Source organism: Bos mutus, chromosome 25 (assembly GCF_027580195.1).
Source record: "Bos mutus isolate GX-2022 chromosome 25, NWIPB_WYAK_1.1, whole genome shotgun sequence".
Classification (NCBI taxonomy): Eukaryota; Metazoa; Chordata; class Mammalia; order Artiodactyla; family Bovidae; genus Bos; species Bos mutus.
The window spans coordinates 24,815,203-24,839,199 of NC_091641.1; the positions used below are offsets into that span (position 1 = coordinate 24,815,203).

A 23,997-nucleotide genomic window follows, 5' to 3' on the forward strand; every position below is an offset into this window, starting at 1 on the left:
CTCTGTCTCTGGAATCAGCAAAGTGGATTTCTCTTTGGGGACTCAAACCTACCTCTCAGATAAAGAGGTTTGCGGCAGCTGGACCCAGCCAACCCTGGGTTGCCAGGGTGGGTGCATGACCCAGGCTCAGTCAGCAGGCAACTGGCATATGTACGGACTAAGGACCCAAGGTGGTTCCATGAGATTCTGCCCAGAAACTGGCTAGAACCACTGGCGAAAAGATAATCTTGTCACTGAGGTTCCTAAGTTGAGAGGCTGGAAGACTTTCCACCATATGGAAAGAGAAAGCTGCAGACTGAAGTCACCCAGAGGAGAGCAGAGCTGAGCCACAAGGAAGGAGACAGCTCCCGACACAGCTTAGGGTCCCTGCGTCTGCCATGCCGGGACTACCCCAGGCTCCTCAGATGCGAGCGCCAACAAATCTCCACCTTTGTTTCAGAGTACTATGAACTGGGGTTTTGCCATTTGGAATTGAAAGAGTCCTTACTAATGCACACTGTCTCTTATTCTTTTTATATCAAAAGATTTTCAGTAACTACCCAACCAGAGGAAAGGGTGCTCTGCCTGAATTGGCACAATTGATTTCAGATACAGGACATCTCACCCAGCTTTCCTGGGGTATGTCTATAATCTCTCCTCATTGCCACTGAGTTATAGAGCTGCATCTGCCATGCAAAGGTACTCTGAATGTGAAAGTGAACGAAAGCGTTAGTAACTCAGCCCTGTCCAACTCTTTTGCGATCCCATGGACTGTAGCCTGCCGGGCTCTTCTGTCCATGGGATTCTCCAGGCAAGAATACTGGAGTGGGTTGCCATTCCCTTCTCCCAGGAATCATCTCAACTCAGGGATCAAACCCAATTTCTCCTGCATTGCAGGCTGCTTCTTTACCATTTGAGCCAACAGGTGAGGCACTTTATACGCAACAAATATCATCTTTCACCAGCTTGTGTACCTTCCTTCAAACTTTAAAACTGAGGAGGTTTGCAGGGAATGAATTTTCCCCTCACTTTCTGATTTCTATATAATAATTGTGTGTCATTAGACACACTAAGATTCTGGGTCTTTATTACTGATGTGAAGGTAAGTTCAAAGAATGCTATAAGAGGAAAGGCTGCTGCTGCTAAGTCGCTTCAGTCGTGTCCGACTCTGTGCGACCACATAGACCACCAGGCTCCCCCGTCCCTGGGATTCTCCAGGCAAGAACACTGGAGTGGGTTGCCATTTCCTTCTCCAATGCGTGAAAGTGAAGTCGCTCAGACGTGCCCGACCCTTAGCGACCCCATGGACTGCAGCCTACCAGGCTCCTCCATCCATGGGATTTTCCAGGCAAGAGTACTGGAGTAGGTTGCCATTGAGCACAAATACACAAACAAGGCTATCTTTACATCCTCCCCACCCCACCCCACAGGATCCAGTCCAATTTTGCACACAAAGGCCCTCAGCAAACTTTGACAAGGGAGGAGCATTCAAACTTCGTGATACTGGAGTTGAAGCTTAGGCCCTTAGCAAACTTTGACAAGGGAGGAGCATTCAAACTTCATGATACTACAGAGTTGAAGCTGGAGGAAATATATCTGATATTCTTCTATGAAAAATCTATGCCAGTTTCAAGCAGATGGCAATGCATAAATATTTTGGCCTCAGTTACTACAAGGGAGCAGGTGCCCTTAATTGGAAAGCTTTTTCTTTTTTTTTCCTTTTCTCCTTTATTAGGGAATAGACCTATAAAAAGTGTTCTTCCTAAGGATGTCTGCTTCTCACTCTGAGGGAAATGATTTTGATTTCTTTGAGATGCTGGAGACCACAGGGCTTCTATCATATGCTAGATGTCAGGTAAAAGAAGCTGATCAAAGGCTGCAGTCCTCACCTTCTAATTTCATAGTACTGATGATCACTAGTAGCTCAGCTGGTAAAGAACCCACCAGCAATGCAGGAGACCCTGGTTCGATTTCTGCGTCAGGAAGATCACCTGGAGAAGGGATAGGCTACCCACTCCAGCATTCTTGGGCTTCCCTAGTGGCTCAGCTGGTAAAGAATTCACCCGCAACGTGGGAGACCTAGGTTTGATCCCTGGATTGGGAAGATCCCCTGGAGAAGGGAATGGCTACCCACTCCAGTATTGTGGCCTGGAGAACTCCATGGACTGTATAGTCCATGGGGTCGCAAAGAGTCGGACATGACTGAACGACTTTCACTTTCACAGTAGGGGAGAGATATGTCTCTAAGAGTAGCTTTGTCTTCAAGAAGTCTGGACCCTACAGGTCCAGGACCCTACAGAATAGGGGAAATAACCCCTCTGAAGGTAAACGATGCCCAAGGAACCAGTAAGGGGGACTCCCATGAAAGCTGACAGAGGCAATGGCCCCAAGTGAGTTGAAGAAAAATGACTGTAAACTCTCCACAGGGTGCATTTTTCATAAATGAAAACTTAGTAGTTTTAAGTGGAGAAGGCAATGGCACCCCACTCCAGTACTCTTGCCTGGAAAATCCCATGGATGTAGGAGCCTAGTAGGCTGCAGTCCATGGGGTTGCTGAGTCAGACACAACTGAGTGACTTCACTTTCACTCTTCACTTTCATGCATTGGAGAAGGAAATGGCAACTCCAGTGTTCTTGCCTGGAGAATCCCAGGGACAGAGGAGCCTGGTGAGCTGCCGTCTATGGGGTCACACAGAGTCGGACACAACTGAAGTGACTTAGTAATAGTAGTAGTAGTAGCAGTTTTAAGCAGGAGCTTCACGGTGCTTTAAGGAGAAAAAGGCTGAGTGACCCACAATCTGAACCCATCAGAGCAGCCCTCCAAGGCCAGGCAACACAGACCCTGATGCCTGCCATCACCAGGAGTGCCTCTCCCTGCCAGACAACCCTCACCAACTCGCACTCTGAGCCAGCTCTTTAATACAGAGACCACAAATCTGATAAAACAATCAAATTCAAAGACAAAGGGAAAGCACATTTTGAGTCAATGAGAAGTTAACCTATCACCCGAAAGGCCTTGGGAGCCTCCTTCCCAGCAAGAAGGGAGAAACAATTAGTTCTGAAACCCAGTTCATTTGTGAGATGATGACCCTAATTAGAGTTACGGGTAAGTGGGTCTACTTAGAAATTAATTTTAAACAGAAATCCTACAGCCCTGCTTTCTGTGGACAAGCTGTGCTCTAAAATTAGCAGTTAATGAAGTCCTTCGTCCAGTGACTCGTGAGGTGGCGGGGAGGGAGAAGCACGAACGCTGGAGGAGGCAGGATGTGGTGGTCTCACCCTGCACAGGTAGGCCCTGGCGTACACCGACACCAGCGGGTCCCCGATGCCCCGGACCATGCACGTCAGCCGCGGCAGACACTCTGAAATCCCCCTGCGAGAGATGAAAAGACAGCAGCATTTACACCCAAAAGTCTACGTTTCGACTTCCTAAAGGTAGGGGGGCAAAATCAGGTTTCAGAAACAAACCAAGGTCAAAGTTGACGTTTTCAAGGCCATGTACCAAGTCTTTCTCTCTTGCCATAATTCATTTTTTTGAATGGTTTCTTTCATCTCTACCATCTTTTCAGTGCTGGAGTCTAATCTTTACTTTTTTCCTGTTTGAGGTCACTTTTACTAATTTAACTATTTTTGTCCCATCCCCAGTTATCGTCCATTGACAGGTCACTAGGTCACTCCTCACCCTTCTCGATATTTCGGCTGTTATCTATATCCCTTTGGCATGGATTTACTGCCCCGTGCTCCACCCACTCTTAACGCCTGACCCCAGCATCCCCCTCAAAGTGAACTGTGACTTCCTTATTCTTCCAGCCACATGGGACTTCCCTCTGCCCCAAGCCTTATTCTCCCCCAGCTGGTGAACGAAAACTCCCCCAGGCATCACCAGACCTCGATCAAACACACTTGGTACACATTTTAAATCCAACTCAGAGCACAAGTCAGCCCATGGCTCTGAGGAGTTATCTAGATGGTGTCCAACGCCACTCAGAAAGCGGATCTGGTTTCTCCTGGCTCCGCAAAACTACTCTCAAAACAACGTCCGAGGTGACCCAGAGTAGCAGGGGGCTCAGGGGTAAGGGCTTTGCCTTCTGACATCTCTGACCTCTTCATCATCTTGGACAGCAGCCACAAAGACACTGAATGAGGGCCTGTGGGTGCCGCTCCCAGTCTGGTGTGTGCAGCTCGATGAACGCTCACAGACCCCTTCACAGGGCTTGCACACAGAGGAGACCAGGGGTCAGAGATGCTAAGTAAGTTTCTCTGGACCACACAGCCAGTAACAGCAGAGCTAGGATGTCAAATCCAGTTGATCTTCCATGAACTAATCAACCAACCTCTCCCAGCTTGAGTTTTCTTCTCCGTAAAACGAAGATTAAAAAGTGATCTCTACTTCATTAAGTTTTCATTTGGATTAAATGAGAAAATGGATGGAAGGTGCTTAGCACCAGATCTGCTACACACTAAGCAGTCAAAGAATGATAGCTGCTATTGCAGCGCCATTCACAAGGGCGTGTGCAAGAGAGAAATTTTTTGGAAATGTATGGCTCTGGACATTTAAGAAGAGCCTTACGTTTTGGAGAGGAACTTGTTACACTTCAGGATGGAAGCTTCCACGTAGCTACAGAAACATTTCGTTAAGGAAGACATTTTCCAGACTGCCTGTTCCCCACGGGGAAAAGCCTAACTGTTCACGCAGAGAGCTAGGTGTGCCTTCAGGAGAGGGGCCACGACAGCTCTCGACAATCCAAAGAATTCAATCAGTGAGTGGCTTGTGGGTTCTACATTTGGTTTTCAAGGTTTTATTCTTATTTAAAATAAAATTTGGAAAATGTTATACGCTGATTTATGTTTATGTGCTGAAATTTAAACTGGGTTTTGAGCACTTCCAACTGAAGCTTTATGGGGAAAGGATGAAACTTAGAGAACTAAGATTCCTTTTGTGTATAAGTCGGACTGTCTGTTCTTCAACACTGGTGTTTGTGCAGAGAAGCTGGACCCTGCTGTTTTCAAGGTCTTGGGACCAGAGAAAACATACACAAAAAAAACCCCAAAGCATTTTAATTAAGAAAATTAATGTGGGAATGTTCTTCAGGGAAACAAAAGCCTGGTACACAGCACCACAGTCAAAGTCTCTCTCTCCAGAGAACTGGGGAGAGCCAGATCCAAGGGCTTCTTGGACATTGTGGCTGGTGCTGTGCTTCCAGGAGAGCAACCCTGACAGGATCCCATTTTCAACAGGAATCTCAGGGCAGCCCCTCACACCGCCTCTATTAACAGTGCAACTCTTGCAGCCTATCTTTAAAATCATCAGACAGAAAAAAAGGATACAATCTTGGAATGAGTTCCCTGATGGAAGCAATCTTGAAAAACCAATTTAAGCATGTTTCTTTGGCTGTGTCATTTACATTCTCTGGAGAGAAGTGATCTGTAAAACAAAAATAATACCCATCAGCCTTCCTAATTCTTGGGATCTGTTACAGCTGCTCTGAGTCCTGGGACAAAAAACAGTTACAGTGCAGCAGAAGGGTGGGGCGCCCAGTCCTTCCATGGCTTTCCTTACAAATATCATTATTAGGAAACAACCAGTGACGATGAGAGCGGACACACAGAGGCTTTCAAAGGGCCAGGCGCCACTCAGAGCGCTTTACAGACATCAGCTCACTCGGTCCCCACAAGAGCCCTCCAAGTCATGTACTCATACGGTCCTCTTTCACAGACACAGAGAGTGAGGCACTGCCAAGTTTAGGGACTTGCCCAGGGCACGCTGCAAGTAGACGTAAGAGCTAGAATTCAACTCAGGCAGTCTGGCTCCACAGCCTATATTCTTAGCCACTGCCCTTAATTTAATCCAGAGGCTCTTGGTGTACCCACCAGTAACTACAGAGATACTGCTAAGAATTCCAGATGCTTGAGGAATCTGCAACTGTAACATGGAATGCGATGGTCCATCACATGGACCTGACGTGTATGGTAAGTCAAGACCCTGAGGTGAGAAATCAGAGTTACGCTGCCATACCACTTGAAGACTTGAGTCACCTTCTGACAAAAATGCTACTTTCCCCTACTATCTGCTCTCTTCTTCTTTAATAATAAGACTCTCATTTTCTGCTGGGCAAACGGCCATCCTTGCAGCTCAGTGTGGCCATGTGACCAAGTTCAGGTCCCAGGACATACACAGGAGTGCAAGGAATCAGCTCCAAGGGAAGGGGCGTGATCTTCATTTCTTCTTCCTTCCTGCTGGCAAGAATGCAGATACAAAGGCCGGAACCTCCATAACCATCTTGAACCACAAGAGCAAGAGAAGTCAAGACGGCTGGCACCACAGGCTGCCTGCCAGCTGTGATTCTCTTTACTGTGATTTTGTGTTTTCTGGAACTGATGACCAAGCCCAATCAATGACATACGTCTTAGTAAGAAATGGAAAAGAGTATGGAAAAATGAAAACAAACAAAAAAACTATTCAACACCAAGAAGGCTACTCTTGAACTCTCACATTTAAATGATTTCTGCACAAACTGGAGCCCGATCCCACCCCTCGGTGTGCTTTACACTTTTATGATTCAACCAAAAAGGGAGAAACTGATTACTATAGAACATAAGAAACGAATGTTAGCCTGTCGCCCTCATCATGTTGCTCAGTGAGTCATTTTTCATCCCTGGTTCTACTTTCTGCTACTTGGTGGTACACCATTAAAGTGATTAAAATATCTACAGAATCAGCAAAAAATAAAATTCTAGGTACTTCACTAGCAGAGAACAGTCAGTAATCACAACTGCAGATATTTCAGAACTGCAATCTCAAGTATTTATCTATTTTTGGATGTTCTGGCATGCTTCATTCATTGGAGAATTATTCACTTGCCATTTTCTAAGAGAAGGGAAATTACCATTTTTCCTCTCCTGGCCTGAATCCATGTACTTAAAAGTAACTTTTTTTCAAGTTCCAAGAGATCTAGATAGGAAAAGATAAGGGCTATTCTTAAATTCATTTGTCAGTCTTGCCTTTTGGAAAACAGAGGAGGGGTGAGGTTAATTTCCCTTAATGTGACTGAATCATGTGACTTGAGATCCAAAAGCAAAAATAAGTCTCTGAGGTCATCTACTAAAAACTTTTGCTTTCCAGCTGAGGGAACGGAGGTGCAACAAAGGGTGGGATGACACGGAATCTGGCTGCCAGGGAAAGTGGGACATCACACCAAGGCAAGTTGTTCTGCGTGTACACACCAACAGCCAGCTATGCAATAATCCACATATGCAATACAAAGGCTTTATATTTTCCTTCCAGTTCAAGAGATCATTTAGGAAAAGGATTATGTCATACAGGACTTTAAAATCTTACAGAAAAAAGTAAATAAATGAAATGGGAAGAAAAAAATGTTATAGCAAGCTCAACAGTACATTTCATTACTTCGTCTGCTCACGACGAACGTCTCAGGAACCAATTAGAAGATAAGAGAGCACAGCACATAAGAGAGACCCTGCCCTCATGAAGCTTACATTCCAGTGGGTCTGGTCAAAGAACAAGAAAGTGAGCCAAAGAGATGTGAGAGGAAAGGGAGAAGTAGCCAGGTTAGGAGGGGCTGCAGCCTTGGCGAGGAGTCTGGGCGTTCTTCTAAGTGTGACGGAAGCTGCCTGAAGAGCTCTGAGCAAAGGAATGACATGACATCAATTACACTTCAGCGCCTGGGCTGCTACATGGAAAATGAATGTAGAATCTGGAAATTAATTCAGAAGAAGCTTCAATGTAAAGAAGAGCTGAGACATTTTCTTCCAGTTCCCACTTGTTTTTCCTCTATGGGCTCCTTTTTTCAACCCTGAACTTCTGTGGATATTTTCAGAGAAGGGAGGACACCAGTGAGTCTGGTTCTCTTCCATTTGTCAAGTCTCGACCATGGCAGTGAGACATCTTTTTATGTAACAGGGCTCATAGGGGCGCCACGCCATCTTAATATGATGACCTGAAAGGCCAGGTCAGCTAAGGACACTGCTTATCCAGAGGCGGCTGTATCAGCCACAGGGAAAGCCAAAGACAGGAATGCCCATGGCTAATGAGGAGAACCACAACACAAGAAACCCAAGTCACTCATCCCAAGATGGAAATGAAATTGTTTTACCACTTAGAGTACAAGCTCTCTTCCCTCATATGCTGGATGAAGAAATGTTGGGGGAAAATTACCATATCTAGCAACATGTACTTTCTGTGAACCCAAAGGACATCAGTATCTTTCCAAACCGGTAAGAGCTATGCTTCAGTTAAAGCTCCTGAAGGTAAAGGGCTCAAATACTAAGATCACAGTCTGAACTTGATTCAAATGGAAAGAATCAGTACACATGCCACCAGACTTCTCTCTACACATAATTTCTTTAGGCAGAATTCTGCATAGTAGATTTCGTAAGTTTTCTTTATAAATATTGTTAAGAGTCATCCCCAAGATTAAATACATTTTTGAGAAAAGTTTGCCCCTCTCCTTTTCAGGTTCTAGGAAACAGAAGATACATGCAGATAAAGATTTTAACTGAAAGGGGAGAAATGAAATTCTTTTCAAGAAAACAAAAGCCTAATTCAAGGTTAAAAAACAGCAAGTATTTGGGAAAGCAAGAATTTAGTAATAAACATGCTAATTAGCACATTTAGACAAGCACTAAAAGTGAATATGAAAATAGCCTTTTATTTTGAACTTATAGTTTTATAGTTCAAGTAGGGAGAAAGCTATTAGTAATTTTTCCTTGCATTCATTCATACTAAGTTGCTTTAGTTGTACTGGACTCTTTGGAACCCTATGGACCCACCAGGCCCTCTGTCCATGAGACTTTCCAGGCAAGAATACTGGCGTGGGTTGCCATGCCCTCCTCCAGAGGATCTTCCCAACCCAGGGCTCGAACCTGCATCTCTTACGTCCCTTGTATGGGCAGGCAGGTTTTTTACCACTAGAGCCACCTGGGAAGCCCAGTTTTTCCTTAACTAGCCCTAAAATGTTGTTGGTATAGTTAGTGAAAACTGACAGGAAGGAAAATTATTGCAGGAGGTATGAACATAAATGCCCCTAGGGGCCAGGCAGGTGATATAAACAATAGTTAGGTATACAACAATAGGAGGAAGTAGAAACTATACCAAATAGCATTTTAAAAAATACTCTGGTAGCCAAAGAAAACACCTAACTGGGTTTAATTCTGCCTGCGGGCTGAGAGTTTACTGCTGCTGATATAACACATGGAAGAAACACTGGCAAGTGTAAAATAAATGCACCAAATTTGCCAAATCCTTAAGCTGACAGAGAAGGCCTTTCCATCAGGCTGGCCACTGCCTCCCAGTCCTAAGAAGCCTAGAATGTGTGCTGCTGCTGCTAAGTTGCTTCAGTCATGTCCGACTCTGTGCGACCCCATAGACGGCAGCCCACCAGGCTCCCCCCTCCCTGGGATTCTCCAGGCAAGAACACTGGAGTGGGTTGCCATTTCCTTCTCCAATGCATCAAAGTAAAAAGTGAAAGTGAATTCCCTTAGTCGTGTCCAACTCTTAGCGACCCCATGGACTGCAGCCTACCAGGCTCCTCCGTCCATGGGATTTTCCAGGCAAGAGTACTGAAGTGGGGTGCCATTGCCTTCTCCGTAGAATGTGTGAGGAGCTGTTAAAAACCACTGCAGGTGGGAATGTGGTGGAGGGGAGGGTGGAGTGCAGTGCTATTCAATGGAAATACCATGTGAGCCCCATTCAAAGAGCTAAAACAAAAACGTGTAATTTTAAAATATACTTCATTTAATCTAATTCATCTAAATATCATTTCTATATGTAAACATGTAAACTTAAAAATCAGTGAGATATTTCATGGTCTCTTATTTGCATTAAGCCTCTGAAATCCAACATTTTTTTTTTTTTTTTACTCACAGCATATCTCAGTTTGGACTGGCCAATCTCTAGTGCACAAGAGCCTCATGGGACCAAGTGGCCAGCATAATGGATGGTGCAGGTCCAGCACTTAGAGCCAGGCTCTCACTTGCTGGTGGCAGGACTGTGCCAAGTTCCTGGCTCTTTCCCACTGGGTGGGCCCCCCTAAAATGAGATGCAGTGATTCCAAAGAGCTTTTCTAGCCCTAAAGGTCTGTAGAGTTCTGTCTTGCTTTCTGAGAAATGTGCATATTAACTAGTTTTAACAATACAGATGATGGAAGGAAGGAAAAGACAGAAACAGAAAGAGAAGAGAGAAAAAAGAGACAATGAAAAAAATAGCAAAAGAGAAAGAGACACAGAGAGAGAAAGACAAAAAAAAAAAAAGAAAACCCGAAAGACAAGACAAGACAGATTAACAGACAAAAAGAAAAGTCAAATTACAGGTCTGTCCGATGCCATCTCTTCATCCTCCAGGGAAGCAGGAGCAGGAGGAGGTGGGATGAAAGTGAAGACAGCCTGTTGTTCTAACTTGAACAGATGAGCGCACTTCCTCCCAGCAGTGCTAGGAACTCAGAAGGAGGAGTAAGAGAGAATGGATGCTGTTGCTGCGAGTTCCATACTAGCCTCACTGTCATCTTCCATTTATGTGACAAAATAAATTTGTGATCTCATTGTCCCATTATAACCTCCTGAGAGTTCAAATTGAGCAGCAATAAATTTAATGCAAACATCACTTGGGCATATACTGTAGATGCAAAGCATCTGTTATTATTGATTTATTTGATATTGTTCTTTAATATAAAATTAGCTCTATAAAGCAATTTGCTTCTTAGGAAAGATATACAGGAAAAATATTAAAATGTCAAGCACCAGAGAAATTTAAGTTGGTATAAAAGTTCAGTTGAATCTAATCATAGGACCTTTTCATTCTTGCAGATTCAAATTACTTGCTCAAATCCCTAGCTGGCTGTTGGAAAAATCTGCTTTTCAAAGACTGAGATGATCAGTAAGAGTGTTTCTTTAACTTTCAACACACAAAAAATTTCAGGTCTCAATAAATCCTAACTTGATATAAACCTTCTAACCCTGACTTGAGGGCAGAATGAAACCCGCTGGAACAGCTATGACGTTACCTGGTAAGACACTGCGGTTATCCACACACATGGAAAAGATGCGCTCGTACACCAGCTTCCCTGGGGAGAAAAGGACATATGGTGTCAGCATCATGCCCTTCAGGTGCAAACACTAAATTAACATTTCTTAATTAGGGACAGAGATGGAGACAGCGCCAGGATGAGCTTCAACTTGTGAGAGTATGCTGCCACCTAGTGGACCAAATTTTTAAGCCATGATTCTTTTGAAAGAGGCAGAAAAGTGATCCTTCACTTATGCCAGGCAAAGTAAGTCAGACAGAGAAAGACAAATACTGTCTTTCGCTTATATGATTTCACTTATATGTGAAATCTAAAAAGAAATTAAAAAAGTAACAGAGTAATAGATACAAAGAACAAACGTGGTTGCCAGGGAGGAGGGGAAGGAATGAAACAGTGAGAGAGATAAATGACTCATGGGTATGAAATGTAGTTATGGGGAATATAGTCAATAACTACGTATTATCTTTATATCATGATAAATACTAATGACTTATTGTGGTGATCATTTTGAAATCACTGTGTTATGTAACAGGAACTAACACAGGTCAGTTATACTTCAAAAAGAAACAAGCAGAGCCTGGGATCTACAGGCTCTATAGTGGGGTTAATGGCGACCTCCAAGAGGGCTTACGCCAAGGGGCACCTTCCAGGACTGCAGCGGCCAGTACCCGTCCCCAAGGTGAGCCACCTCCTCCGAGGTCTCCACAGGAGACTCTCCAACACCAGCAGGCATATCTGATAGGCTGAAAGTGAGAGTGTTAGCCACTTAGTTGTCCAACTCTTTGTAAGCCCATGGACTGTAGCCTACCAGGCTCCTCTGTCCATGGAATTCTTCAGATAAGAATACTGGAGTGGGTTGCCATTTCCTTCTCCAGGGGATCTTCCCAACCCAGGGATCGAACCCAGGTCTCCCGATCTTCTGCACTGCAGGTGGATTCTTTACCACTAAGCCACGAGGGAAGCCCCTGAGGCACTTGAAAATATGCTCGTGTGAAATCTGTCCTCAGAGGTTCTAATGTAAATGGTCTGGGGCACAGCTTGGCCACTGGAAGTGTTCTTAAAGCTCTCCAGGCATGTAACTGAAGATAAGAGCCACGGCCCCAAACCATGGATTCAATTTAGAAGTTCCTAGGAAGCCTCAGGGATCGAGCCCCAGTTCTCAAAGCTATCTGCCTTTGACCTCCTGGCAGGAAGCATTTGGTTACCGGCAGTCACAGGCTCTCCAAGGCAGCCACACCTGATGTGGAGAGAGGCCTCCTGAGATAAGCACAGAACTCCAAGCACGGGGACTGTATGCGCACAGCACAGCAGGCCACGCTGGGCGCTGTGTGACTTCTCACACCTCCTCAGGTGTGTGGACCCAACTTCAGAGAACCCAATGCCTTTACTCCTCCACGAAAAGCTTACCATCTCTCCAAAACCGGCCTTTTTTTTAAAAAAAAAGACTTTTTGTATTTCATCTTCATATTCTAAGGGGCCTTTAACTATTAAACCATTTTTGGCCCAAAGAGATTGGTGAACATTTATTTCCCTTCGTTAACTTCAGTCCAGTTCAGTCGCTCAGTCGTGTCCAGCTCTTTGCGATCCCATGAACCACAGCAGGCCAGGCCTCCCTGTCCATCACCAACTCCCAGAGTTTACCCAAACTCATGTCCATCGAGTCGGTGATGCCATCCAACCATCTTATCCTCTGTCGTCCCCTTCTCCTCCTGCCCTCAATCCTTCCCAGCATCAAGGGTCTTTTCAAATGAGTCAACTCTTCACATCAGGTGGCCAAAGTATTGGAGTTTCAGCTTCAACATCACTGTTAAGTTAGTGGACAACTATTTTGAGAAATAACACCTGATCCTAGATTCCTTTCCTTTCTTGATTCACTTTCTTATAAACCAAGGACACTGAAATACAAGAGATCAGTAACAACAAGGGACAACAGTTAACATTTTCTGAGCACCTTACTTTGACACTGACCCTGCCAGTTCCTAGAGAGGGACAGACATCATGTGTTTCCTGCACATTCTCCCAATTAAAATTCTCCCCAGAAGTTCCCAGAGGCAAAGTCTACGTTTCACAAGTGAAGTTGTGGGAACTTCACAATGGGAAGTTCCACTTCCCATTCCACAAGTGAAGAGATCAAGGCTCAGGTTCACACCACCCTGGAGGAGAGGCAAGGAATGCAGGCAGAGAGATGCCAGAGCCCAGCTCCCAGCTCCCAGCTCGGCGCTCACTGCCTCCAGGGAAGTCCCAGCAAAAGCACCGCCACACCTGTGCGCTGCAGATGCCCAGGGCGGTGTTCCGCATCCCCGCCCAGCTAGATGCTCCTGCGCTCCGTCAGCCTCGTCCACCACCACAAACCACCTGCCCCCCAACAGTAGCACGTGTTCCTGTGGAGCCGAGGGTAACAGTGACACATGCACAGTGGACCTCAGCACTCCGAGCTGCCACTCAAGCAAGGCCAGTCCCACCCCCTTTGTAAAAGGTGAGAGTGGCTTTCTAGCCCCAAAGTGTTAACACAGTATCCTCCAGCCCCTGAACACGCAGGCTGCCTCGCAGGCCTGAGGAAAGCTATTCACAACAGATCCAGACAAGGTTGCCTCTGGGAATCCTTTGAATAGGTGAAACATGCCCACCGTTCCAAATTCAAAAAGGCTACGGGATGCACCGAATGATGCTCACTGCCTGGACCACCCTCGTTTGGGGGGGCTGGGGTGCAGAGAGGCACTTTTACTAGTTTCTTGAGTATCCTCCTAATGTTTCTTCAGGCAAACACAAGTGACAACAAGCAAGTGTTCTAACTTTCCCTTCTTTCTTACACAAAATGGAACATACTCTCACAGCTGTTCTGCATCTTGAGTTTTTCACCCAATGACATAACCTGGGTACTTTCCACACCGGAACACAGCACGGCTTCACTCCTTCTCAGAGGCTCCTAGAGCTGCAGTGCACAGACGTGTCATCTTCTGTTTAACTGGTCCCCTCTGGTCCGTCACTCGGGTTGCTGGGATGAATTCCCAGAGGTGAGTTGCTGGGTCAAAGCTACACCCACTTGTAGTTTTCACAGAGAGAATTTCCTCCATAAGCCAAGTGAGGGATATGGGTTTGGGTGGACTCCGGGAGTTGGTGATGGACAGGGAGGCCTGGCGTGCTGTGATTCATGGGGTAGCAAAGAGTCGGACATGACTGAGTGATTGAACTGAACTGGAGAGCAAGAAAGCAGGTGCTCTGACTGCTCAGAGAGAACTCAATTTGAGCCCCAGCTCTGCCACTCATTACCCTGGGGAAGTGGATGAGCTGCTTTACTTCCTTGTGCCTCAACCTCCTCATCTGTGAAGTGAGGATAATTATAGCTGCTGCTGCTAAGTCGCTTCAGTCGTGTCTGACTCTTCACGGCCCCATGGACTGCAGCCTACCAGGCTCTTCCATCCATGGGATTTTCCAGGCAAGAGTACTGGAGTGGGGTGCCATTGCCTTCTCTGGGATAATCATAGACCCTACCTCATAGAGCTGTTACAAAGACAGTGTGACTGAATATCACTAAAGAACCTAAAACAGTCAGGCCCAAAATTGCTGAGGATTTCTCACTGTTATTCTCAACCGCCAGCCCAGCTAATTCCTAGAATACAGGAAGGACAGCAGGCATCTACACCATACCTCAGTCCTGCTGGCTGAGGTGTGGGGCTGGGCTGCCACCACAGAGGCTGACAGAATGACTGCCCCAAATTCTCACAGGGTTAATGTCTGGATCTGGCCAGGTTTGCGGGCTCATCAGCCTCTTGGAACTAGTCTCACCCAGGGATGCTGACTCAGGCAAAAGAGACTTGCAGGAGGCTGGAGAGGGAAACCAGAAGGTCAATGTGTCAATTCACCATGAGAACAGAACCATCAGGAGAAACAGACACAGCCACCAGCCTCTCTGGCTGACTCACACCCTAGCTCCCTGAAGGCAAGCTGGGCATGAGGACAAGCTGAGGCCCAAGGGGTGTGTAATTGATGTCTATTCTGAGAGCCTAAAGCGTCTGTGTGTTCTGGATCACTCCCCCCTCCATCCCCACTGCCTCCCCAGGTCCCTGCCACCCTCATTTTTTACCTGAAATGTTGCACTGGACTCACAACTGGGCCCCTTGCCCCGCCCTTGCCCTACAATCTAGTCTCAACACAGCAGTCAGAGGAAGCACATTAAAAATTAAATCAGAACTTCCACTTACTCTACGTAACACCTCAGTGGCTCCTCACATCCTCCAGGTCAAAGCCCAAGTTGTCTCAAAGGCCTACATGGCCCACCAGGTTTCTGGCCATGTCCCCATCCCCACTCACTACCACTCCACACCACCTGCAGCACCCTGGCCTCAGTTCTCCAAACCTGCCAGGACTGCTCCTACCCCAGGGCCTTTGCACTGGCTATTCCTTGGTCCTAACTGGCCCCACGTTGCCAGCATGTGGTTCATCTCTCATGTACTTCAAGTAATTGCTCACACATCAACTTCTCAGTGAGGCCTTCTCCAACCACCCTATTTAAAAGTGCAGCCCACCGCCACCCACTGCTCTGATTTGGGTTTTTTTTTCCCTCCATAGCACCAGTCCTCATCTAATATACAATCAGGTTTACTTATGTATTCTGTGAATCTCCTCTTTGTGGCACAGCCCACAAAGGCCTGGATTTTTGTTTCCTATTTGCTGACATCCTCAGCGCCTAGCAGAGCGCCCGACACCACCTCCCCAGATCATCTGAACCCAGAGATCCTAGATGTCTCTTTCTGCCTCAGTTAGCTCCTATTCCCTTTTCTCCTGGAAAGAGCATCAACCTTTCTTCTTTGGGGTATCCCAGCTCTGGATTATCTGCATATTCCCTCCTCCAGAGCCCATAACTGGCTCAGGGACTGACGAGTGATCCAAGCCAAATCAATGAAATGAATTCCAAGACTTCTGCTGGAAAGTGTGGCTAGAATTCCCTTCCTTTTCCTGGGACTACTAGCAGCAAAGCTGATAGAAGCTGGGGACACCTTGTAGAGCTTGAGAATGAAGTCAACCCAAGAAAAAGTACTAGAAAAAGACACAGTTCTGAAGATATTGGTTGAGTTCTTGAATCCAGCTGTACCTGAAGCCAGAAATGACCCCTGGACGTTTCAACATAAGCCAATAAATACCCTCCCTTCTCCAAGACTAGTATGAGTCAGTTTCTCTATCACTTGTTCCAGTTAATACACTCAGGTCTTTGGTCTCCTATGCAGAAATATATGGTCACTCTGAATGACATTTTGTTTCCTAACACATTTGACCTTTCAATGGGTTACAGGCTAGACTTGCCAGGTTGGGAGCCCACTGGCAAGGCAGCTAACGTTATGTGCCAACCTCCTCTGCATTCAGTTCTCAGAAGGAGACTGTCTCCTAGTTCTTGCAGGGCACCCCACTGCTGAACGTCACATACGACCCACAGGCTGCCTGGTCTGGGCAAACTGCTAATGGCATGATGTCTTGGCCACTGACCATCACAAGCAGCATGGAGACCTCCTGTTTCTCCAAGGGACTCCTGGTTAATTAATCTCTTCCATCTAGATCTCTCTGCTGGGCTCCCAAAGATCATTTGGCTTGAGGGGTTGAGCATGTGACAAGGAGCAGACACAATGATGCAGGAAGACCTCATAGGAGCTGCAGCCATCATCCACGGGACAGAGACTGGAGGCTTAGACTAAGGTTTCAACAGAGAAGACAGAAACTGTCTTCTGGGGAGAAACTGAGGAGGCTGAAGAGAAGAACCTGGTGATAGACTGTACGTGGGGCATGGCGAGAAGATGCTCAGATTTCCAGAGTGGGCAACAGGGTGCATGGTACTGCCATTCCCTAGGACAGAAACCCAGCATGGGTGGGGAAGGGCTGGGAAGAGATGCTGGGTTGAGTTCTGAACAAAGTGGGTTCCAGATGCCATGAGCTGGCTGGCAACGGATCAAGGCCTAGATAGGACGTGTGCTCCCCAGCCCGCCTCACTTTGCTCACTCACCTTACTAGCCTATCAGAAGGTGGGAAACAAGTAATGTAAAATTCTTTCTGGAAGAGGAAATGGCAACCCACTCCAGTATTCTTGCCTGGGAAATGACCTGAGCAGAGAAGCCGGGCGAGCTACAGTCTGTCCACAGGGTCACAAGGAGTCAGACACAACTGAGCAAATGAGAGCGTGAGCACACACATGTGCACATGCACACACACACACCTATATATAAAACAGACAGCTAAAGAGAACCCGCCGTGTAGCACAGGGCCTCTACTCACTGCTCTGTGGTGACTTAAATAGGAAGGCAATCTGGGAAAGAGTGGATACATGTATATGTGTAGCTAATTTGCTTTGCCGCACAGCAGAAACAAGCACAATGTTATGAAGCAGCTATACGCCAATAAAAATTAAGTTAAAAAAATAAAATTCTTTCAAAAATAGCACTCTTATTAATGAGCAGGTGAGCAAGGGTAAGGGTGAGGGTTTTGATTTCCTTCGTGACTTACCTCAAAAATGAAACCACAACAGAACGTATTTTAAAGCAACTCGACCATCCAACTTCTGGCAAAACAAACTACTTCTTAGATTTAAGATGAATAAAACTAGTACTTACCAAATGTATCGAGTATATCAGTGATAAGGACAAATTTGCTTGGGTAGAACTGAATAACACTTGTGTCCGAAAGAAGCTTTGAGCACTAGAAAAAGAGAAGGGAAAAGTCACTCTGTCATGTCTGACCGGGTTGAAACACTCCAAGCCTGGAAAGGAAAGGATTTCTACAGACAAGCACAGGTTTTTACCATGGGCCAGGCCTGGTGCTAATCTCTGGAGGTATAATTACAAGAAATACCACTGTGCTTTTGACAAAGGGAATCGACTCTGCTCCTAACAGAGCCTCTTAAGGAATGGCACCATCATCTGCCTCCAGAAAAGCCACAACTCAGGAATCTTATCCAGAGGGTCTGAACTAGGATCAGTATGTAGTCACCAGGAAAGTCAGCCAGCATCCTTGCAGGTGACTCCATCTTTTCAGTATGGCCTCCTCTGGTTTATTTCAGAATGGTCTTGATTCTTAAATGTTCTTTTCTATGAAATGACCCCATAGGTTCTCCAGGGCTTCTTAACTAGCATCTATTATTTATACTCACTCTTAAATTTCCTTCTAAAAGGAAACTTGACAAGTTTCAAAGAGTTACATGTTTCTCTGGAACTGTGCTCTGCAACACCAGGAACATTTTGGGTTTGCAGGAAATTGCTCAATCCCTCCAGCATCACCTACGCCAGAAGGCCATTGACACGTTCAGGACTCAAAACAGATTACAGCCACACAACGTGGCCCCGAACACCCCAGATGAAGTCATCTCGTATAATCAAAAACAAAAATCTATCTCTACTTTGAAGAATGCAAAGTGATACCCTGAAGTCTTGACAGATTCAAAAGTCTGGATAAGTAACTAGATAACCTTGCCATAGTTTATCAGAGATAAAAAATATCACGTAAAAACCAAGACTATTTGGACATTTAGAAAGAGTCCTTTCATATGTATGCACTTTCAACGTGCAGTGAATGGCTAGAAAGTTCATCAAGAGGTAGATTGGCATGTGTTTTCAGTTTGGCTTTGTTACCCAATATCTAAATTATTAGATTTATCAAGTTTCTCTTTAGCATTATCTAATTAAAAGTAAATAACGTGTCCAATTTGTGAAGCAACCTCTCATAGCCCAAATGTTACTTGGGGGTTGGAGGTGAGGGGAACGTAAGCTGTGAAAACAATGGCATCGACACCAAGCGTGGCATTTGTATCTACACAGAACTCCATTTCCTGATACCTTGGTTTGTGTTTTTCACATGCCCTTTATGAGAGCTCCAACTTAAACAATTACCCCATGAGACTTCAGGGCTTGGAGAAAACAAACAGCTCTGAATCTTAGAGACTGTTTACAGTACACAGCACTTGGTTCCTAGCGATGTGACATCTCCTGAGTTTCACCAGAGCCCCTCAGAGATGAGTCACTGCCCGTGGGGAGGAGGGAGGGAGAGAGAATTCAAACAGATTTCAAATTAAACACAGCTGGCGATTCCCAACACTGCATTGATTTGTCTCCCCAGCTGGTGTCACAGAATGTAAGGTTTTTTTAATCCAAAGTTAAAGTCATATAATGTTATAAACTGAAGTCACTATTTTGAAGATTCCACAGCTATTTTTTTAAAGCTTTGCTGCAGTTTCCTAAACTAATAAAAATCAGGCACCCTGTGGTATGTATTAAAAACAGAGTTCCTGCTCCTCTCCAAACCTACTGGTCAAAACCACCCATGGAGGCACCAGGGAATCAGCATTTTAAACAAGGGCTCCAGGTGCTGCACTAACACAAGCCCGTGACACTGGGCTCGTGAAATCCACAATCTGTACTACCCTCTGAATGGAATAAGCGCTCTACAAACCAGGGGTTCTCAGCTTCAGAATAACCTGGGGAACTCTGTGAAATAACAGTGCCTGGGATTCTGATCGAGCAGCTCCAGTGTTCAGCTTGGAAAACAGGATTTCTTAAAGCTCCCAAGTGATTCTAATGTGCAGCCAAGGTTGAGAACCATTGTTATAAACATTTCCTGAGCAACTGACTGGTCAATTACCTGCCTGAAATACTTGCTATCGAATTTATCAACACTGCAGAAAAAATACTAAAGGAATGTTTTTCATTTGTTGCCAATTAATGATATTCTAGAAAGAAACTAACAATTTCAAAAACTAAGTTGTAATTAAAAAAACAAAAATTTAAACCAAAGCAAATGAATAAATTAAAAGATAACCTATGATTGAGTACTAAAAAACCATGACTATATGGATGGATGGATGGGAGCAAAGAAGGAAGGAAGCAGACTAATCAGAGGACAATTATTGCCTAGAACATATATTTTTTAAATCCTAAAAATCAGTAAGAAAGATACAAATAACATAATGGAAAAATGAGCAAAAGGAATCAACAAAAGGCATCTTACAGAAAAAGAAACTCCAGTGATCAATAAACATTTGAAGAGATGCTCAATCTTATTACAATCAGGGAATTGCAAATTAAAATCACAATAAAATATGATTTTATTATTTCCTAAATTGAAACAATTAAAATAGCAAGTCTGCTCATACCAAATGTTGGTAGGCTGCCGAACAGCAGACTCTCACACTCTGCCACTACGGTGCAGGCTAGCACAGCTACTGCAGAACATAACTTGGCATCATCTGGCAAAGTGGACGAGGCACACACCACACACCTGAGCTATTCTACTTTTAGGTATGGGCCTTCATTAGAGAAACACTTTATATGGCCACCAGCTGACCTGACTAGTGTTCACATGGTTCATAATAATGAAAAAGGAAAAAGAAAAGGAAAGAACTGGAAACTCATCAACAGAATGAATGATACATAATTCATGCACCAGTAGATGAATTCTCCTGGAGAAGGAAATGGCAAACCTCTCCATCGGATCTATAGGGTCAGCACAATCCCTATCAAAATCTCAGAAGGTTTTTTGGTTTTGTTTTTTTGGTAGAAATAGACCCTAAAATTCACATGGATACACAAAAGACCCAGAAGAGCCAAAACAATTTTGAAAAAGAAGTTAAAAGACTTATACTACCTAGTTCCAAAACTTAAAACTAGCTATAGATCAAGACAGGTGGTACTGGCTTAAGGATACACTTAGAGATCTATGGAATAGAATTGAGAGTTCAGAAATAAACCCTTACATTTATGGCCAACTGACTTAACAATGATGCCAAGATAAGTCAACAGGAAAAAGTCTTTTCAGCAAATACTGCTGAGACAACTGGATATCCAAAAGCAAAAAAAAATTAATAAATTTAGAGACTCACACCATACATACAAAATAATAATTCAAAATGGACCATAAACCTAGATGTAAGAGCTAAAACTATAAAACTCAGTAGAAAAAATAGGAAGAAATTCTCATGACCCTGGGTTATGCAAACAGTTCTTGGATACAACTCTAAAAGCATGGGCCAAAAAGGAGAAAACTGACAAACTGAACTTTATTAAAATTAAAAACTTCCACATTTTAAAAGATAACATTATGAAAATGAAAAGACAAGCCACAGACTAGGAGAAAAATACATGTACCTCATGTATTTGATAAAGAATTTATATCAAGGATAAAAAATTGTTACAACTCGAGAAAGAAGATAAACGAAATGACTTTTTAAATGGGCAAGTCTTGAATGGACAGTTCACTAAAAGAAGATATAAAAATGACCAATAAACATGAAAAGATGCTCAACATCATTAGTCAGGTGGGATATGCAAATTAAAATGGCATGAGATACCTCTTCACACCCAATCAGATGGCTATAACCAAAAAGACAGACAATGAAACGGGTGATGGAGAAGATACAGAGGAACTGGAATCCTCGTACACTGCTGGTGGGAATGCAAATGCTGCAGCTATTTTGGAAAGCAAACTGGCCATTCCTCAAAAAGGTAAACATAAACTTACCATATTATTTAGCAATTCCATTCTTAGGAATCTATTCAAGAAAAATGAAAATATATGTCCATACGAAGACTTGTATGCAACTGTGACCAGCAGCATTATTCATCACGGTCAGAGTGAAGATGATCTAAATGGCCACCAACTTACTAATAGATAAGAAAAATGTGGTTATGCCTGCGGTGGAATACTACCCTGCAGGAAAAAAAAAGTGCTGATGTAACAACATGGATGGACATCAAAAACATGGTAAGTGAAAGAAGCCAGAGGCAAAAGAATGACCCCACGTATATGAAATGTCCAGGAAAGGTAAATTCACAGACTCAGAAAGCAGATCAGTGGTTTTTCTGGAGCAGAAAGTGGCAGTAGCTAGGAAAATGTTCTAAAACTGGACTGTGGAGCAGCTGTGCAACTTTGTAAGCTCACTAAAACTTACTGAATCGTACATTTACAATGGTGGGTTTTAGGACATGTAAATTATCTCAATAAAGCTGAAAAAACAAAACAAAATAAAATCTTACTACAGAGCAAATAAAGGGAACTGCGCTTCCTTTCTCCATACTCTGCGCCTTCACCAGCTTTTTTGGATAAAGAAGGTAGCCTTTAAAGTACTGAAAGTCAAATAATTACTATTAACCAGATGTGGAGTTAATTTAACACTTTTATGGTTCTTTTCTTTGGATACGCATGAATCAAATCTCCAGATGTAAATCTCTTAGAAGTCACAGTTCTGTGCTACAAAACTCTATGGAGATATGCTGCCAATGAAAACATTTTGAAGAAGCTCTTGTTAGTTTAGCTATTTTCTCACTTGAGTCACTCAGCAAGCAACTTCCATCAAGTGCCTCCAAGATGAGAGAAACCTTCAGATATTTACTTTGTCAACAACTGTGATGGAAGGGAAATGGGCTTGGGTTTGCCTCTATCATGAACACTAAAATAAACAGTACCTGCCACACAAAGTGGAGAAGGCAATGGCACCCCACTCCAGTACTCTTGCCTGGAAAATCCCATGGATGGAGGAGCCTGGTAGGGTGCAGTCCATGGGGTCGCTGGGAGTTGGACACGACTGAGCGACTTCACTTCCACTTTTCACTTTCATGCATTGGAGAAGGAAATGGCAGCTCACTCCAGTGTTCTTGCCTGGAGAATCCCAGGGACGGGGGAGCCTGGTGGGCTGCCGTCTATGGGGTCGCACAGAGTTGGACACGACTGAAGCGACTTAGCAGCAGCAGCAGCCACACAAAGTGTCATCCTAAACGCTTTCAAGTACCCAGTGTAAAGACTCTCAGACTCTCCTAACCCTCCTTCAGAAAAAAAGGCAAGAAAACAAATGTCACATTCCCATGACAATAAACAAGAATGAGAGCTAGTACTTCTGAACTAAAATGGCTGTTCAGCAATTCTGTCACCTCTGCTCTGAAAATCGTTAACGCATAAATCAGTCCTTGTATAGTGTACTTCTGGACATGTTTTGCCAAGACAGGATGTTTTTATGATTCAAGAGACAGGATAAGCTGTTTTCCCTACAGAACTTGCTCTTGTAATCCAAAGCTTCTCATGGATCAACAAACAGGACTCAGCAAATGCACCTTTGACACTATAAACACATTGTCTATGCCACATCATCATACAGAACATGACCCCAAAATGCATACATCAGGAACATACAACCATTGGTCCCAAAGACACAAAGAAAATCTGGTTAAGAAAACCCAAAACACAGTTAGTTGCTCAATCTTTAGTCTATACAGATCATAAATATGTCAGGGGCTATAACAGGGCCAACAAACTGCACAACCCTAGGGGGACATCAGTAATTCTGTAATCTAGGGTGAAATTTCCTGGAATTACACTGTGCATAATCTATACAGCTGCACATGGTGGCCCTGGGATTAGCCATCTCTTAAAAAACACGGACTCATAATCACGGACTTTCACAGGAGGTAGGTGAAAATGGAACAGGTGAAAAAATTAGGGTAAGACCCTGAAGGCAGGCCTTTGAAAACCCTAATTATCCACAAAGGAGTTACAAAGGAAATTCTGGAGGAAAAAAAAAAAAATCACTCAACCTGACCTGGATGACTATTTTTAGAGCCTTCACTTTCTGGTCCGAGGCCCAGGCGTCCTTCAACGACTGGTTGAGCTCCTCTATGCGGTTCACATAATCCTGTTGAGTCAAATTCAACAGCTCCTTTTGGGATCCCTGTGGGCAGAAAGTAGAAAGGTACATGTACAGAAGAAAAACATTTTGGACTCCCCACCCCATGATATTAGTTTTGATCTGTAGGTTGTCCTCATATCCCAAGCAAGATCGACAGTTCTGTCTTGTGATCAAAGAAGTTCTTTGAGTTTTCTGCAAAGATGGGCAGAGGGCAATGATTGGGAGACTGGCCTGGAACGTAAGTCAGACCTGAACCCACTCCCAGCTCAGTCACATTCTAGCCATATGACTCAAGATCAGCTGCTTTCCTCTCTAAGTCTCTTTTGTGAA

The 23,997-nt window shown here is 44.3% G+C and overlaps 1 protein-coding gene across 3 annotated transcripts in view; it reads right to left on the minus strand.

Moving 5' to 3' along the window:
- VPS35L (VPS35 endosomal protein sorting factor like) overlaps window positions 1-23,997 on the minus strand; it is a 138,107-nt gene that overhangs the window by 84,625 nt on the left and 29,485 nt on the right. For all 3 annotated transcript variants that reach the window (XM_070363051.1, XM_070363053.1, XM_070363052.1), the window contains exons 7-12: window positions 23,581-23,709; window positions 17,615-17,699; window positions 10,998-11,057; window positions 5,308-5,404; window positions 4,550-4,597; window positions 3,259-3,352 (exon numbers count right to left, since the gene is read on the minus strand). In XM_070363051.1, the coding sequence (XP_070219152.1) occupies window positions 3,259-3,352; window positions 4,550-4,597; window positions 5,308-5,404; window positions 10,998-11,057; window positions 17,615-17,699; window positions 23,581-23,709 (513 nt within the window). The remainder of the gene's footprint in view (window positions 1-3,258; window positions 3,353-4,549; window positions 4,598-5,307; window positions 5,405-10,997; window positions 11,058-17,614; window positions 17,700-23,580; window positions 23,710-23,997) is intronic.